The 17664-nt window shown below is 33.1% G+C and overlaps 4 protein-coding genes across 5 annotated transcripts in view; all 4 read right to left on the bottom strand.

Moving 5' to 3' along the window:
- The window catches only part of LOC108739504 (steroid hormone receptor ERR1), a 33216-nt gene extending 27781 nt beyond the window's left edge, over nt 1–5435 (bottom strand). Inside the window, exons 1-2 of the mRNA XM_018473420.1 lie at nt 5355–5435; nt 5221–5300 (exon numbers count right to left, since the gene is read on the bottom strand). The gene's annotated coding sequence lies outside the window, so the exon portion shown is untranslated. The remainder of the gene's footprint in view (nt 1–5220; nt 5301–5354) is intronic.
- Nucleotides 5436–5617: 182 nt separating this feature from the next.
- LOC108739487 (retinol dehydrogenase 12-like) lies at nt 5618–6954 on the bottom strand. Its single transcript, XM_018473399.2, has 5 exons — nt 6792–6954; nt 6573–6738; nt 6257–6514; nt 6039–6207; nt 5618–5980 (listed from the first exon to the last, which is right to left on the bottom strand). Exons 1-5 carry the CDS (start codon nt 6866–6868, stop codon nt 5673–5675), a joined length of 978 nt encoding a protein of 325 aa, XP_018328901.1. The 5' UTR covers nt 6869–6954; the 3' UTR covers nt 5618–5672.
- A 218-nt stretch (nt 6955–7172) lies between these two features.
- On the bottom strand, nt 7173–15626 carry LOC108739520 (facilitated trehalose transporter Tret1-2 homolog). 2 transcript variants are annotated; one of them, XM_018473445.2, is made up of 2 exons: nt 15125–15626; nt 7173–8591 (listed from the first exon to the last, which is right to left on the bottom strand). In XM_018473445.2, exons 1-2 carry the CDS (start codon nt 15168–15170, stop codon nt 7285–7287), a joined length of 1353 nt encoding a protein of 450 aa, XP_018328947.1. In that variant the 5' UTR covers nt 15171–15626; the 3' UTR covers nt 7173–7284. The 2 variants fall into 2 exon arrangements, with proteins under 2 accessions (XP_018328947.1, XP_018328946.1); XM_018473444.2 differs by lacking the exon at nt 15125–15626 and adding an exon at nt 8704–9241.
- Nucleotides 10019–13344, bottom strand: LOC108739519 (high affinity cAMP-specific and IBMX-insensitive 3',5'-cyclic phosphodiesterase 8A-like). The gene has a single exon (XM_018473443.1). It carries the CDS (start codon nt 12903–12905, stop codon nt 10098–10100), a length of 2808 nt encoding a protein of 935 aa, XP_018328945.1. The 5' UTR covers nt 12906–13344; the 3' UTR covers nt 10019–10097.
- Nucleotides 15627–17664: the final 2038 nt, after the last annotated feature.

Raw genomic sequence — 17664 nt, 5'->3', positions numbered from 1 at the left:
ACCAGAAAGAAAAAAGAAAAACAAACACCAGCAATAATAATTAAATTAAGTATAACCAAAACCCTACCTAATAATAATTGGTAATTAAGATTGTATTGAGATAGGTCGTTTGTTCTAATTTGTATTATTATTGATTGATTACTACATACTAAACTATTAATTTTTTTCTCGTGAACAAGAATATATCATCAGTATGGTCGAACTGTTACAATTTATGTCGCTTGTTGGTAGGTATGCCAGGTTTCGATTTACGATAACTTATTAGTATGATTTTGTATCCTTGCAGACTTTTAGTGTTTATAGATATTTTTATAGGTCCATTTCAATGGCTTTTGAAAATCCGCCAACCAAGAATTAAAATTTCATTAGTTTAGTGTTTAAACGACTTTGTAACGGGACTTAATGATTGGTTTGGGATGTTGGCAAGGGTGGTATTGAAGAGAAAGCTTGCTAGAACTAAGACGTGAAACATTAACCGTAATAGTTTAGCCGGGTACATGGTTATCCGGCGATTATCCAGTATCCAACAAAATCACTATCTCTAGTAAAATATTTTTCTAATAAAAGGAGTAAACGCGATTTCTTGCCTGAAATTAGGGAAATACATTGTACTTTCGATAAGGATATGAAAACAAAATTATTTTGATTTCCGAGGTATGGAAGTCCATAGGGAGCCCTGAATTCTGTCATGACTACCTTGCACTTAATGACGTCCCTGAAATACTTGTATGTACAAAATATACATTGTATTAACATAGGGATCGTAATTTATCATTATCGTTATATTAATTTGTATAGTGATTGTAATTTTTGTAACGAAATAAAAGATAAAAAGTTATCAAAGCGACAAGAGTTCAATTTTTTATCGACGCAACGGGTCATTACAAAGCGTCAGCATTGACACATTTTCTAATTGTGATTACACCGAGTTACATACTTATAAGTAGTTCTGACTTTTCACGCCTTTTCTGTATGAATATTGAGTTCTTTTATAAAAAAATATTAAGTTATTATTCTTTAAATGAATCCTTATTCAGATTGTTTGTTATATTAGAGGAAATTATATTCATTCGTAGGAACAAAATCCTAAAAGAAGGCCCTCATCAAACTCTATTAAATATCCACTACAGTTAACGGAAAAATATCTTTATATGAAGATATATTGATAAGTTTGATATTAATCATCTTGCTATACCAAACAACTTCGACTAAAGAACTGTTAAGTTGTTGACCAAGAACTTTAATATCATATTTAAAGGAATTTGTAGATTTATGCTGGTATATATGCTAGCTAAACTCTGAGGAAAATCGAAAAATTAGGTGTAAAACTGCATGCTTATAGAAGTTAGATTTGTTATTAATTAATTATTTGCACTTCTCACACGGAAAAAAGTACTTTAGAATTATCATGCTGTCTCATAATCTGGGTGTTTCTGATTCACAATGGAAAAATTACCATGCTAGGACGGTAAAAACTCCTATACTTTCCAGTAAACTTTATAAGGTTCTCATACAAAAATTATTCGACTTTATTGAATATTGTCAATACATATCTCTTGCACCCACTTTATAGTGACGAGTAAGGTAAGATTTTTTCTCTCCGAGTAGAAACAAACGATTTCTATGAATTTCTATTTATTTCAATCTAACATTTAAACTACTAACTGGATATTAACTTTGTTATAAGATCCACGAAAAAAACAAAAAACCAACGATTTCGTCCTATTTATATAAGCAAAAAAAATCATTATTAAAGTGTATGTTTTGCATTATCTCTCGTGCAGTATAAGAAGGGAAAATTTCGACAAAGCAATGTCTCATTTCTGTGTTCGGTGAACGTTTTGCTGTACCTGTATATCTCTTACCACTAAAAAACGCATTCGTTTCATTGTCGACTTGCTACCAATTCTTTTATTGTTTTAGGACAATTAATGGCACAATTTTGAGTTGTTCAACTTAGTATTCTGCCACCCCAGAATTTTAAAGTGAAATTATTAATTTACAAACAATTAATTGTAAAATACAATTTTACAGACACGATACTCAATTCATTATTAATCAAATCGTATTTGGCGAAAAAATAAAATGTTTATTGAAACATGTATATTATAATGTTAATTAATTAATTAATAGGAATAGTGGAGTATCAGGAGTAAAAGTTGAATAGCGCTGTTTTTTGTATGAAGTTTGCCTCATTTTTACTTATACATATACATAAATGCGGATGTAAGTTTGTTTGTTACCTTTTAACGCTTTAACTACTCAACCGATCATCATGAAATTTTGTAGACACATTGTCAGACGTATCGAAAAGAATATAGGGTATCTTTTATCCAGAAGCAACAAGCTGTTCCCGAGGGATAGAAAAATTAGTTTTATGTGGTCGTAGATGATCTTCAACACGTATTTATTTTTATATCAATGCGAGTGAAGCCGAAGATGATAAAAAGAATTAGGGAGAACACGCAATTTGAGTTTTCTGACTTCCTAGATACTGCCTACTGTTTTTCGTTGACAATTTATACAGTGTGTTCCGTTTTAATCAGTAATGGAAAATATTTCGACCTGTAAGCAACTAATTAAAAAATGGCTTCCAGAAAAGTTATCGGGCTCCAAGGGACCCATTTGATTCTACTGTCGGGCACCGCGTTTGGAAGCCTTCTACACGCCCAATTTTGGTTTATTAAATAGGAATCGCCATATTTTTTCTACATAAAAAAATACTTTCAAATATTCCTCTACAAAAGTTGTCGGATTCTAAGGGGGTCAACTAATTCTGCAATAGGGTACTGGGTAAGGCCCTTTCGTTTTAAATAGCAAGCCTTATTTTTTATTACAGATTCTTCTGTTTTTTTTTTAATTGGTTGCTTGTATACACATGTCGAGTTATTAACCTGTATATTAACTATAACCCTATTTTTACCTCATCCCTTATAAACCATTGTTTCTACTTTATCCATAAGTAGATTAAAAACGAATACTGCTTCCTGTGTGCTTATTTTACATACCTACGTTTTGAATTTGAAAAAGTTTAGCAAAATTATCCAAAACAAGCAAAACTGCAGACACGAAGTTTTTAGCGTTCACTGTAGATTTTCTAGCAAAGCAGTAGTACACACGTCATGTCGTCTACCTTGACTTATTCCAAGCTGCTACGAAGATTCAATGCCAAGGCCAGCGTTACAAAACAGGGAATTAAATTCAGGATGTGCTAACGATAATAAAGTGACTATAAAAAATATTATGAAGCGCCTTTTCTGTCCTAACGCAACAGATTTACATGCATTTAGACCTCACAATAAATCACCATGCATTAAAAACCGTATATCTAAACTAATACGAAAAGTATCGATTGATTTTCAGATATAAAAGTTGCGAAAATTTACAAATGAAATACTTCCTATAGCTACCAAGTTAGCAGTAAATTTCAGTAGATGACACTATACTGCTAATAACTCTCTATTATCTATTAACATAACAAGGGTTCCTGAATTTTTGAAAAACAATAGCTAAATCATTCTCATGAGTACCGAAAGACTCCAAAAATTATAATTATTTTTTTTTTGGATAAGAATGCAAAAATAAATTACTTAATAATAAATCAAATGAAAAGTTTATTCATAACTAGATACTTTATATAGTAAAGAACGCCTTATTTAACTAATAATACGCACGATATACCAGTGGGAGTAAAAATTGATAGAACGTCTGTATAGCAAAAAGTTTTCACTAGCCTGGTGTAAATCACAACTCATTAAAAAAGTTAAGTCATCGTTATAAAAAACACTCTGTGCAAATGACTACAAACAATAAATTGAACAATAAAAATAGTCCCAAACACAATGTACCTACCTTTTGGATTCATCACCATGTAAATTCCTATCATTAACATGAACAATACGTAGGTATTGTTTAATAAGTGCAAAAAAAGCAGCGTGTCCTATGGCATTTGGCAATGTAATTTCAAAGTAGTAAACACAAAAATTAACACAATAATTGCTATTTTCTAATAAAAATAAAAAGACTTAAAATCTCAGTCTATATGTATGTAGATACCTACATATGTAAACTAGAAAAATATACTAAAACAGTAAATAGAAGTAACATCCCCCAATTCTCCACCCTCAGAAGTGGAATATTTTTAATTCGAATATAAATGGGACCGACCCTGAGATATAGACTATTCAATAAAAAAAATCATTAAAATCGATTCACTATCGGCGAATAAATGAAAGTGAAAGAAAATACAGTCGAATTCAGAACCTTGATTTTCAAAAGGTTTCTGTGGCTGAGAAGAGCATGCATGATTAATGAGTATTGCTGTATGGGAAATTTACTTCACAGGAACTTTCTAAAGTTAATATAATAGCTGAGACATTCGTCACGCGCTTTTAGTTATTCAATAGGCGTTCTTAATTCATACCTCAACTTATCAAAAACAATTTTAATGTAAACATAAAAGCGGAATACATTTTTCAGTTTCAATTTGATGCTCTATGAAAGTAATATTTCCATTTATGCCCAAATTCTTATTTCAACAAAAATATAAGACTGACTAAATTGAAATTAATATTTTCTCTATATATATATANCCAATAGGTACACACTGCACTTGTATGTATGAACGTAATTATTTATTGGTCACGAGGGCAACTTGTACTTATATACTTATGATTAGTTTACTGACACCCTACTGATGCAAATTCTGTGGATAATGATATAGGAATACAACGAGGTAGTTTAATAGCAAAGTTAATTATTTAATGCTTTATATTTAAAAACATTCCAGTATTATTCTTACAAGGAAAAAATATGAACCAAATTGGTCTAACCTCTAAATAAACGATTCGCTTTTGTTATGTAATTGTTAGAGCTATAGAGACATTTCAACCCATAAAATAATATAATCAGTGTAGTTAAAATTCAATTTGTGATAAACATGTTAAAATAGAGGGCAATAATAAATAAAGGGGGCTATAGCATGGTTATAGATTAAGCAACTACTTGCTCACAAGCAGACGTTTAAAAAGTGGTTGTTTTCGAATGCCAAGAATATGTATGTAGAATGATCTTTGATTAAGAAAAACAATAACTGAATTATCAGTAGGATGTTTTACAAAAAAATATATAAAATTTAAATACTTATTGACGTCAAAAATTACGCGCATACGCAAATATACATATGTAAACACTAGTTTGATAATATCTGTTAGAACTTACCACCCTATTTATACGGTCATCGGATTAAGCATTTATCGGTTAACACTCATCTTTTCAATGGGTTTTCACTGCAACACACACTGAAATATCTTTGTACTTCACTCAATTGCTTACAAAACTTTAATTATAATTACCACAGTTGAAGCCACCATACTGGACCACTGCACGCCATCTGCTGGACTGTTCATGAAGGCAAATATCACTATCTCGCTCGCTGCAAGTAATACCAACATTTACAATGAAAGTTTCTTAAAGTTATAGGTGCGTTCGCTGTACTAATACGTAAATAAATGAAAAGTTCTGCAGATGAAGTACCGTCAATAATAATAAATTATTTAAACAAATTTATTAACTATGAATTACTGTTTTCTTACCGTTTATTAAGTAAAAACACAAATTGTGAGTACTTAAAATATATTATCAAATAAAAAAAGACAAAAAAATTAATTACTTTAGGCAGACAACCTTGTCCATTTTTCGCTAACTAACCAAAGCCATTTAGCAGTTGCATCATCTTTAGCAGCTTCTGATAATTCAGCTTCAGAACAATTACTAAAATATTTACCCGTAACTCTCTCTAAACTGGGATCAAGGGCAGCAAAAATAATTGTTTGAGCTCCTTGAGTGGGAGTCTTAATAAAGGGCCATACAAAAGGTTTAATAAATATTTTTGCCATCCAACTATTGAAAAAACCCATATGACGAATTATTTCTGTGTCTACTAAACCAGGATGCACTGCATATACTGTTACCCCAGTCCCTATAAATACAAGTAATCACAATAAAGCATAATTATCAATTTTTCAATCACTAATTACCTTCTAATCTTTTAGCTAGTTCCTTGGTAAAAAGAATATTGGCTAATTTACTTTGGGCATATGCACCCCCTGGATCATACTTTTCATTGCTGTTGAGGTCTTCCTTATTTATTTTGCCTCGCTTATGAGCAATGCTGGAAACATTGACAATTCTACTTGGAGCTGCTTTCTAAAATATCTTTTTAGAACGAAAAATACTGGAAACTATGTATATTCACCTTTAATTGGTCTAATAACAAATTTGTTAGCAAAAAGTGTCCCATATGATTAACTCCTAATTGCATTTCAAAACCTTCTCTTGTTGTTGTGTGCTTAGGAATTCTCATTACCCCTGCATTATTAATTAGAATGTCTAAATGGTCTTCTTGTTTATTAAATATTTGGACAAATTTTCTTATAGATTCCAATGAAGACAAATCACATTCTCTACAATATACATATTTGTTTTTAGTGTCTAAAACAATTTCTTCTCTTGCCTTAAATAAATAAAGAAATATACTAAATTTTACTGGTACTGTATAATTTAATAATTACATTTTCGCAGCGAGTCATGTCTCGACATGCCATGTATACTTTGGCTCCTCTTCTTGCAAGTTCCCATGCTGTCTCTTTACCAATTCCAGTATTTGCACCAGTAACAATTACTATCTTTCCATCAGCTTTAATGTCTTTTGAATATTTTTCGCCACCAATGTATTCCCTACAATTTACAAATTAATATATTTATTATAGAAACTGTTTTATCATACCCACTTAAATAAACAAGCAGCGCCATAAATTGATGCTACTGCACTAGTGTATAACACAGGTTTTGTAATTTTTATGACCATTTTATGCTACAGATATTTTATTGACCATTTTTTTATTATTTAATGATCAAAATTTATTTTATTAACTGTTAATCGTAAGAGGGTTATGTCTCTTTTAGGATATATATATATATATATATATATTAATCTACATACAAAAAAAATGTGACGTGATAGGTTAAAACAAAGTTTATATTTGCAAATTATAGACCAACATTTACATGCTTAAGATAAATTTATACAAAAAACTTTTTTATCGCAGACCTGTGTNTTTTTATTAACTATAATTTTTTAAAATACATTCGTACAGAATCATTATACAGAATAATACTACAAAAAGTATTTATTTCTTTTAATAGCTTATTGATACCACAAAACGATTTAAACTACTAATAACTGTTGTTAATGATCGACTATACATTTTAATTACTGTATCACTATTTCTTCAACATTTGTTGTATTTCTTCTAAAGTTTTTCCTCTCGTTTCTAACAGAAAAAGGTATGAACGTATAGCATTTATAAAGCAAGATACGGTAAAGATTAGAAACGGAACATACAGACCAAAATTGTAAGTTAAAGTTTGAAAAACTTTAGTTATCACGCAAATAAATCCATCAAAAAATATGTTCGTAACAATCATAGCGTTCGCTTTGATACTTGTGGAAAATAATTCTCCAACAAGCAAAGATGGAATTAACGATAGACCAAACGAAAAACAGAACAGGTATAATATCATCCCAGCTAATGGTACCCATCTTAAACCGGAAAGGTCAACCGATGTTTTGTCATTAAGGTAAAAGTATACGGTTTCTACGAGAAGTATAAAACCGCAGCCTAAACAAGAACCAATCATTAGCGGTCTTCTTCCAAATTTATCCTGGTAAAAAGCACCTAATGTCGCAAGAACCAATAAAACAGCGGAGAAAGTAATGGAAGATAATTCTTTTGATATGTTTTGACCAGCCTGTTCGAACAAATACTGAGTATGAACTGTAAAAGCAGCAATGCCGCTCATTTGACTTGCAGCTCTCGCACCTACAGCAATAAACAGAGCTCTTCTATTGCTCTTAATTAGAAACAGGTCCTTCAAGGTTCCAGTTTCAGATAATTGTCTATTGACATCTCTGGTTAATTGTTTATATTCGTCGTCGCAATTCTGTCCTCCTCTTAACAAACGCAAAGACTTCTGAGCTTCTTCATGTCTTCCTCTTGCTAATAAAAAATATGGAGATTCAGGCATAAAAGCGAAAGCACAACAAAACACCACTGGTACGATTGCTGATAGAATTGTAGAAGTTTGGAGATGTAAATACGACCCTAGGACGTTTATAAGGACCTGTCCAACATATCCTGAAATTGCGGGGACGTTACCCCAGGTTCCTCTCACATGGGGTTCGCTTATCTCCGCCACATATACCGGAAGAGATGCCCACAGAATGGCATCACCTAGACCACTTAGGAATCGCGATATATAAAACGGAGTGACCGTTCTTCCGAAATAAATAAGCACGTAGGCGGCAAAATGGACAGGTCCTGATAGGATTAAGACGCGTTTCCTTCCAATCCTGTCGGCAAGTTTCGAAAAAACTGCACAAAGACCTATGGCCGTTAATGGTGGTATAACGGTGAAATATGACGCCTCTTCAAAGGTGATATTGCCAGGAAAATCTTCGGAAGTAATTATTGGTATGTACGGAGAAGTCCAAGCATACTGAACACAAGCCGTTAATAGCGATAACGAACCTAATAAAATATAAATAATATCTATTTCCTATCTACGGTTATTATTTTTAAGGAAATAATATAATCGCAAAAAATAAGTGTGTATATACAGGATAACTGCGTTTTTTCTTACCAATGCAAATAGCAACTACTTGTGGAATTGTCCTGGAACCTTTAAATCTACGTATAATGGATTTCATGACTGCTACAAACTTATTGTTCTGTTCAAAATTAAGATTATTTTAAAAGCGACTGCTTATTTACATAAATAATTTTTATCAGTAAAAAAATACGAATTATCATCAAGTAGGCTGCAGTAAAATAAAACCTAGAGACAGTAATCATTAATCAGTTTAATTTTTATTGCATTCACATTCTTCTACATGGAAAAAAATATACAGCATACATATACACTAACGGCGAGTTTAGAACCGGGCATAGGGATATACTATAAGATACATGCAATCATCAAGGGGCGGCAACATCTTTTGGAAAAAGCGACGTGATATAGGATAAAAGAAATAAAAACTGCTCATTTCTGACCCTTTTTTTATCGCCGAAAATATTAAGCCAAAATAACATTTACTTTAATACATTGGCCTTAATGAAAAACATATACGATTTTAAAATACAGTGTAAACTCTTTATAACGTCTCTCGATTTAACGACAAACTCCTTAAAACGTCGAAATTGCTTGACTTTGGTTGGTTTACATTGTTTTCTATACAATATTACACTCTATATAGCGTCACGCTCACTCTATTTAACGACAACAATGCGGCATTATAAATCATTGAGCAGTACTTTCTAAGTTGCCGAAATAGATAAGAACTGCAGCTGTGTACGTTGTTGAAGAAGACGATCCTGTCCCTCCACCAAGCATCAAACAAGCACTTGATGCAGCGAAACTATTAAAAAAATACTTTTTATATAATCAAATTGATCCAGCAGTATCTCAAGATATGAGTAAGATACGTAACAAAATACAATTAAAATATTGGAGCAGCAAAAAACATCAGACGAAGATAACAGGCTATACGCAATGTATGAATAATAATGTTCGTGTGAAAAATGTGTACTATATTGGTAAATGCATATTATTATAGAATAGTAAAATAATATCTTTTATTTCTCTCCATTTAACGACCACTCCTTATAACGCCGAAAAATGTTCAGTCCCTTAAGTGTCGTTATATAGAGTTTACACTGTAGTTATATTTACCAACATATTTAGTTTTAAAAGAAATTCTTTGAATTTAAGGGTTTTTAAAAAAACAATAATAATAATTGGTCATCATCATCATAAGGTCGTCAGTCCTAAGACTGGTGTCTCCACTCTTTTCTATCTAAACTTCGCATTTCCTTAAAACTAGAACAACCCACATACATAAAGGCAATTATCATTATGCTAAAAACATTTTCTTTATAGAGCAAAGAAATCAAAAAAGAAGAAGATACCTATGTTTTTATTGTACATACAATTCAAATAATTGATGTAATGTATAGAAATGATACACTAGTTATTTATCACGAAATATTCTTTGTGGACATTATTTCGTCAGCATTGAATACATCCGGTGAAAGTGTAGCTAACGTATCATAGCCCAGTTCATCTAGCTTCTTCCAAAGTTTATAATTTTTCCTCATATTCCTCAGCAGTTCGGGCATGTCAATGAATGCGTTCCAAGCCTCGAACAGGTCGTTAATTATGTATTCGATAAAACCAATTTGAGCTTTGGGCACCGAGCAAGTTTCTCTGTCGAACATCGGCATCACCACCGGTAAACCCAAAGATTTCTCTTCATCTGTTTGTTTGCAATATTCTTCCGTTATACGTCTGCACCATTCCAAGGCCACATTGAAATTTCTGGTAGGGTTCGAAACATCAGCGCATTTTATGATCATCCTGTACATCAAAATAAGTTTATCTGGCGCATTGATTACCTTAAGTACATCTTCAGTATGATATGGTATAGCTGAGAACTCATTTACGAATTTCGTCAAAATATCAAAGTGTTTGGTCATATCGGTCGATAAGATTAAATCGATGATATTGTATCTGAGTTCTTTGTATTGTTCAATGTCCACGTTTTGGAATATGTTTATCCTATCGTCGGAGAGGGTGAGTTGGAACATGAGGGACACGTGGTGGTTTTCCAAAACGGTCAAGTCGTTATACAGGAGGGCCCAGATGTGATTTGAGTTGCAAAGAAACGCGCTCGACTTACCATGATGGTCGAGATCATGGACTACCGCCGAAATCAAACAGGCCGCCTCTAAATTCGGATCGAGGAATAATCCCAGCTTCTTGTTCGTTAAAAAAACAGCGCACGCTTGCATAACATCTGCAGCATGCGTCGAATTGTGATAAGGAACTTCTTTGTAATAATGGTTTGCCATAACTAAAAACCAATTCTTGAAGACGGATTCGTTACAGTTCAATGTTTCCGGTATGTTGAATTGTTGGAACAATTCCATTCCTAACGTAATCAGAATGTTTGTACAACTTGTTTCTTCAGATAAAATGTCGTACTGCCACGAGAGGTAATTTTGATTTTCATCGGTGAAAATTTTCGACGCTGCTTGCTTTCTGGAACTTTTTGTATCCATGCCTATCCGACTTGTGGACTGCTTAGTGTCGAGCAACGCCGTTATTAAATCGGAAGCTATGGGTTCTGAAATCTGATCGATCATTTTAACCGTTTTAACGACATTAACGTTATCCAATAAATTAACAACTTTCGTCAATAACAAGTAGGTTTCGCTTTCCCGTTCGCATTTGTTGCGAGCTTCGTCGATCAAATTGATTGCGTTGACGATATTGATGAGCATAAATTCGGAACGACCTGTACTCACTGACACTTTCTTCTCTCGTAAAGGTCCATACACGTACAGACTCATTACAATATGTGAGAATGTGCGATTGTCGTCAAATAACGTGCACGCATTACATTGGGCCGCCACGGTTTCGCCATTTTTGTTTTCCATCTGCAATGTTCCTCGCCAAGACGAAGATCCAGAAATTGCGCGTTCGAACGAAGAGAAAATTGACGAACCTGTCATGAGTTTTTCCCGAATGTTTTTGCCAAGTACATCTTCGATCTCATACTGTAGATGTTCTTTGATGGAGATGCTACAATGTCGTATGTAATATTCGTTATCGAGGACCAGTATCAGGTCGCTAGTGCTAATAGATGTGGCGAAAAAGATAGCACTAAACGTAAAGCCCCTCAAAGACATCTTCAAGTCCGATTGAAATATCATAATGAGCTCGTTGTAGCAAGCGGTGTAAATGGAGTTTTCTGCCAGACACCTGGTGAATCCTATGTCTAAAAGATGTAAAATTTTTAAATTGTTCTTCTCGAAATCTTCTGTTTTGACCAAGGCAATTATCATAACTTGTTGAATGCATTTGCGACAACTCTCGCATAAAGCACGCACGTCCTGTGGGATGGCCCCCATGGTCCTTACGTCCACTATTATCACGTCAGTCGGCTGATGCGAATCTTCGATGTCCCTGACTTCATCGAATCGAACGCATTTGATTTGTAACTGTTGTGCAGCCAACTGGATATTTTTTACAGTTTCGTCCTGCGTTTCGCTAAATATTAAAAGTTTCGGATTTTTTCTTACAAACACATTGATTTGTTCGCGGTCACTGAATTTTTCGCTCTGATATTTGGGATGAGTTGAATAACCCCCCAAGATTCGACGAAACCTCTCTTGCTTCTTACAGCACACGTCGAATGACGAGTAGGGTAATTCGATGTCGAATTTTGACGATTTTTTCTGTTGCTTCTTAGGAAGCGACACTTGCGACATGGGTGGTAATGAAGTTGTATCTTTACGGATACTTTCCATGGATCGTCTGAGAGCGATTGATAAATTGTTAGGATCAATTTTACTGTAGGAAGCATCCAGTGTGCTTGGTATGTCATCCTCTGCATATATTTCTGTTATGTATTTGTCTTCACTTTCGTCAGAAACTCTTTTGGAGCGAATAAATATTGGATAAGTTACTTTTGTACATTCTCCACTCTGACGATGATTAGCTAATGACGCATACTCTACATACGGTGAGGGAATAATGATCTTATCCTTTACGTTCGTTGTATAATCATATTGATCTAATTCCGATTCGTTTACAAATGTCGATTTATTTGCTTGATCTACAACGATCCTTTTTCGTATGTGTAGTTGTGAATTGCGAGCTGATTTTGGTCTATTACATGCTCGTGTGTAGTAGAAAAGCTGATACCAACAATTACTTCGTAACTGTCTGTTAAGACTACGATTATTTTGTTGACTTTCGTTGTATGAACTATTGTCATCCATTATTCCACGTTAATTTTAAATACCCAACAGTATATTTAACGTATATACTATATATATATAAATTTTGGCATGCTACTAATATTTTGATTGACCCATCATATAATTAAACTACTGATACGAACTCACCCTTAATCAGACTTAAAAGATTTATCATTACTATAATGACATAATACAGTGACATTTATTTGAAAGTCTTAGTTCAAAGTATTGTTTGGTTTGGATCCGATATCCCCTACTTTTTTTAGTATTCGGTTCATCTCTACTGCACATGTTAACTCACTTTTGATTTTCATTGTTAGTTCTTAATAAGAATAAGGATTATTCCATGTTCTCTTCTTTAAGTTAAAGAAATTTTTGGTGGAAGTACCTGGCACAATGGAAGCGGTACTGACAGATCAGTACTGTATGAAAATAAATAAAATTAAGACTAAAATACTGGTATGCAAGGGAAGAAAAAGTAGGGAAAGAGAGAATATAAAGATAGGGAACGAAAAATTAGAAGAAGTGGCTGATTTTAGATATCTAGGAAGTCAGATAAGTGAGGATGGAAGGAGTAGTAGGGATATAAAGCAGAGGATAGCGCAAGGTCGTGTCGCCTTTAATAAAAAGAAGTCACTTCTATGCTCGCGAACGGTTAATTTAGAAATTGGAAAAAGGTTGTTAAAGGTGTATATTTGGAGCACGGCGTTGTACGGGTACGAAACATGGACAGTGGGCGCGGCGGAAAAGAAAAGGTTAGAAGCGTTCGAAATGTGGTGTTATAGGCGGATGATGAGGATAACGTGGGTATAAAAGGTTAGAAATGAAGAGGTATTAGCAAGAATAGGAGAACAGAGGACTATGGAAATCAATAAAAAATAGGCGAGATAGGGTGGTAGGACACCTTCTCAGGCATGAAGGTCTAGTCAGAGATATATTAGAGGCAGAAGCAGGAGTTATAAGGGGTAGAGGTAGACCTAGATTAGATTACTGTTCGCAAATAGTTAAGGATGTAGGCTGTTCTAGTTTTAGGGAAATGCGTTTTGCTCAGGATAGGAACGAGTGGAGGTACGTGTCCAACCAGTCTTAGTACTAACGACCTTATGATGATGACCTGGCACAGTTATAAAGTCAATTCCTATAAATTGGTTGTAATAATTAAATATTATTATTATCATGGTAAGGGAAGTTAGTAGATACTTATTTTTATAGTTTAATGATTACCATGTGAGTACATTAACTTTCAAATCGATTAATCGAAGAATACATTAGGTATTTAAATAGTGACGTACATATGTAATACGTGTAGGCATACAGGTACGGCAAAACGGTAACAACACAAAAGCTACGCATTCCTGGGTCGCCATTTCGTATAAGCATAAATAAATTGTTTGGTGAATTTCCATTTGAAAATATTAACTGCTACTCTAAAAACCGTTATAAACTAACCGAACTCTCACAATGTTTTGAACATAGTGAAACACCCCTCGCAAATTTTGATTTGCCCTTATTAGACTTATACGTATATATAAGTAATATTTTACTTTATTATTTATACGAAAAGGTGACTGAAAGGTATTTGTATCAATTTTCTTATACCGGCCGGGTTATCAAAAAATAATTTCTTTCTTTGATGATTGTATGTAATAGAATATCGCTATCGCTATGTTCGATTCTCAATTCTCCACTAGTGTATACAGACAGCTAACAACAGTCTAAATATTTGACATTAAAAAGGATTCTTCTGTATTGAGAGCAAAATCTGATTTATCCGTCACTGGCAGTATATTAAAAAGAACATCTATATCAATCGAAATGAAAGCATTGTAGATTTGAAACTAGACTTTCCAAATATTCGAGAAAAATCCTTAAGGCATGTTTTACAGCAAAATCTCTTCATTATACTATGAATATTTTCGCATATTCTTTTTTTGTAACTATTTGTATAAATTTTTGAACAATTGAACTGGTACAGATCTGCCGGTGAGAAGTACAAAGTTCACGAAATGTCTCAACACGAATTTAAACTCGAAAAGATCGTCGTGACCGGCTATAAAATTATTATTGAAAATACTCATGTAAAATAACAAAAGGTATTTTTTTAATTATTTTAAACCTCAACATATAGTTAACTCTGAAGCCTTCACTAATAGCAAAAACATTATTAATGTAGGTATATGTAAGTAAGTTAAAAGGTACTAGATCTCAAATAAACACAAAAAATGTACCTAAATACTCACATTTCTGGTGGTCAACACGAAGAATACTGATGAATACAATGTTCATTACTTCTTTTTAAAAAAGTCTTCAAAAAATAAAAAGTTCGTAATAAAGAAACACTTCACTTTTATTAAATTTCAGAAATCCTTTGAAAACACTACTTAATGCAAGAAATACAGTGACTTGGTTAAAACAGTTTAAGAAACTAGACGAAAACTTTCATTGCCAAATGATTTGCAAATTGCTTCGTACTTTTTTGACTTCAAACTAACTTACAATTGGTAGTTTTAGTTCGGCTGTGATAATATGTATTAGTACTTATTTGTTTGGATATTGAATGTTTTCGTTTTGTTTCTTTGTTTATCCTCAGTTGATCCGCGGGTGCTTATTTGGCAAAACCTTATTCACACCTGTCCTGTAACCGAAGGGTACAGGACTTTCCCTATCAGCCATCGGGACGCGCCGTGTCGGGGTTGAGGATAAGAGTCCCCACTATCAGAACTATTCCTTCGAAATTTTAAATTTAGAAGATATAGTCTGATCACGGTTAATGTTAACACTTTTATTTTAAAAACTTTATAATACTTTAAACTGTGTTACGAAAAATAAAAGAAAATGTTAGTAATAAATAACATAACAGGGGAAGATTTAGTCTCATATTAAAAAAAGTTGAGATATTACTGTTTAAAATCATAATTTGTATTTTTATAAAAGACATATGTGTATGGTACCTAGAAACACGTCAATTACGAAAATAAATACGATACAATTTTAAAACTTACCTGAAATTCTTACTTTTGCGAAATTTGTGTAGAAATTAGGACATTACAAATGCTTCATAAAGGCAGTTTAGAATCTCATGGACTTTGGCCTTGAGTTGCGCAGTAACAATCTGCAGTTTCACCCCTGATTGTACAGCTAGAAGGCAAACTGTTAACATGCAAATCAATGAACTGATATTGGCCTTTTTCGGGTTTCAAGACCGTCATTTGTTGGAGGAAGCAACGGTCTGTACGCCCGAATCAGGACAGCATCAGTTCACCAACTGGCCGAGAAAGCCTCTACCAGTATGCCAGTCAATGTTTTTGTAATGTACAATATGGATGCAATAAGGTCCGCCCCTTACGCAATCGAAGACTCATGAGATTTTGAACTAACTATAGTAAAAAACAACGCAAGTAGGTAGTAAATAATGGTTTATTTTTTCCATCGTAGCTTATAACAAAACCAACAACAAAAACATGTGTTTTGGAAATTATTTTTATTATAAGGTGGGAAAATGGGATATCTAATACTGCAACCTGCAGCAACAATATTTTAATAAGCACTGCAAGGGAAATGCTTTAATTCAATGATTTTACAAACAAACATAATACAATAACAGACTAGGCAGAAAAACACGGACAATACTACAAACTCGTTATCATTAGATAGAATAATACCATTTAGATGATTTTTTTTCATAATTAAGCAATAGTTTGTTATTAAAACGATATTTAGTGATTAACATAAAGTACTCTCTTTGTGAAAGAATGTCGTTAAAATGGTGATTACCTAGTAAAAAAAGTAAAAATTGTAGGTAACCACGACAAAATTTCTCTTTCTAACAAACCCTATGAAAATCCTTATAGTAAGAAATAAAAATGTATCGAATCAACCGAGAACAGAACCCGGATCACCCGCATGTCAATCGAACGTCTTAACCATCAAACTGTTAACTAGTTCAATACGAATGAGCTGTGTCTATTTAACTCCGGGCAAAGTATAATTCAATTCCTTTTTTGTAATATCTTTTTCAAAAAATAAAGTTAGGATTGTTTATGTAATTTGGTAAAATATTGGCAGTAAAAACAGCTATTAACGAATATTCACTGTAGTATTTCAAATGTTATTTTATTATTTTTGTCAAATTACCTTCGCTGTATTTATGATGTAATATTGCAATAAATAGAATGTATTCGTTAAAAATGTAAAATAGAGTCAAGAAGAAAGCTTTTCTATTCGTTATCTACGGAATAAAATGAGATAAGCAGAGTATTGGTTCCCTGCGGAATAAAATACATCATGAGGTTTCTCAAATCTATTGTACCTGAAAGTTCTGAATGCAGTATGGAAAGTCAAATGGTAACATCGGTCGAGAAGCTACTGACTGGGTTTTCCTCAAGCTATTGAAGAAAACCAATTTAACCCCGAGTTATACGCTCTGTGATGTTTTTTGCTTCAATTTTGTGGGAATATCGCTGCACATCTCGGTACGTTCGAGAATAAATGTAATAATGCACTTCATTCTGATGCCCTGTCAGTTTCACTCGTAGACGTTACCCAACTTTTTAAAATTTTCACACACAGAAACACACACACACTTCTATTATTTATTCGTTTCTACAATGAATACGAAATCGTTTTCTTTATTAAATTCTCTTGATCTTAGTAGTAGGTACAATAGTTTTAGAAAAGACTTTTTAATAGATAATCTATATAAGTACAAGTAAGCAAAACCGCCAGGAAAGTTTATCTTTAAGTTTTTGAAAAGAAAATATACAGGGTGTCCCGTGTAAGA

Source organism: Agrilus planipennis, unplaced genomic scaffold (genome assembly GCF_000699045.2).
Source record: "Agrilus planipennis isolate EAB-ADULT unplaced genomic scaffold, Apla_2.0 scaffold34, whole genome shotgun sequence".
Classification (NCBI taxonomy): Eukaryota; Metazoa; Arthropoda; class Insecta; order Coleoptera; family Buprestidae; genus Agrilus; species Agrilus planipennis.
This window is presented reverse-complemented; position numbering and strand designations above follow the sequence as displayed.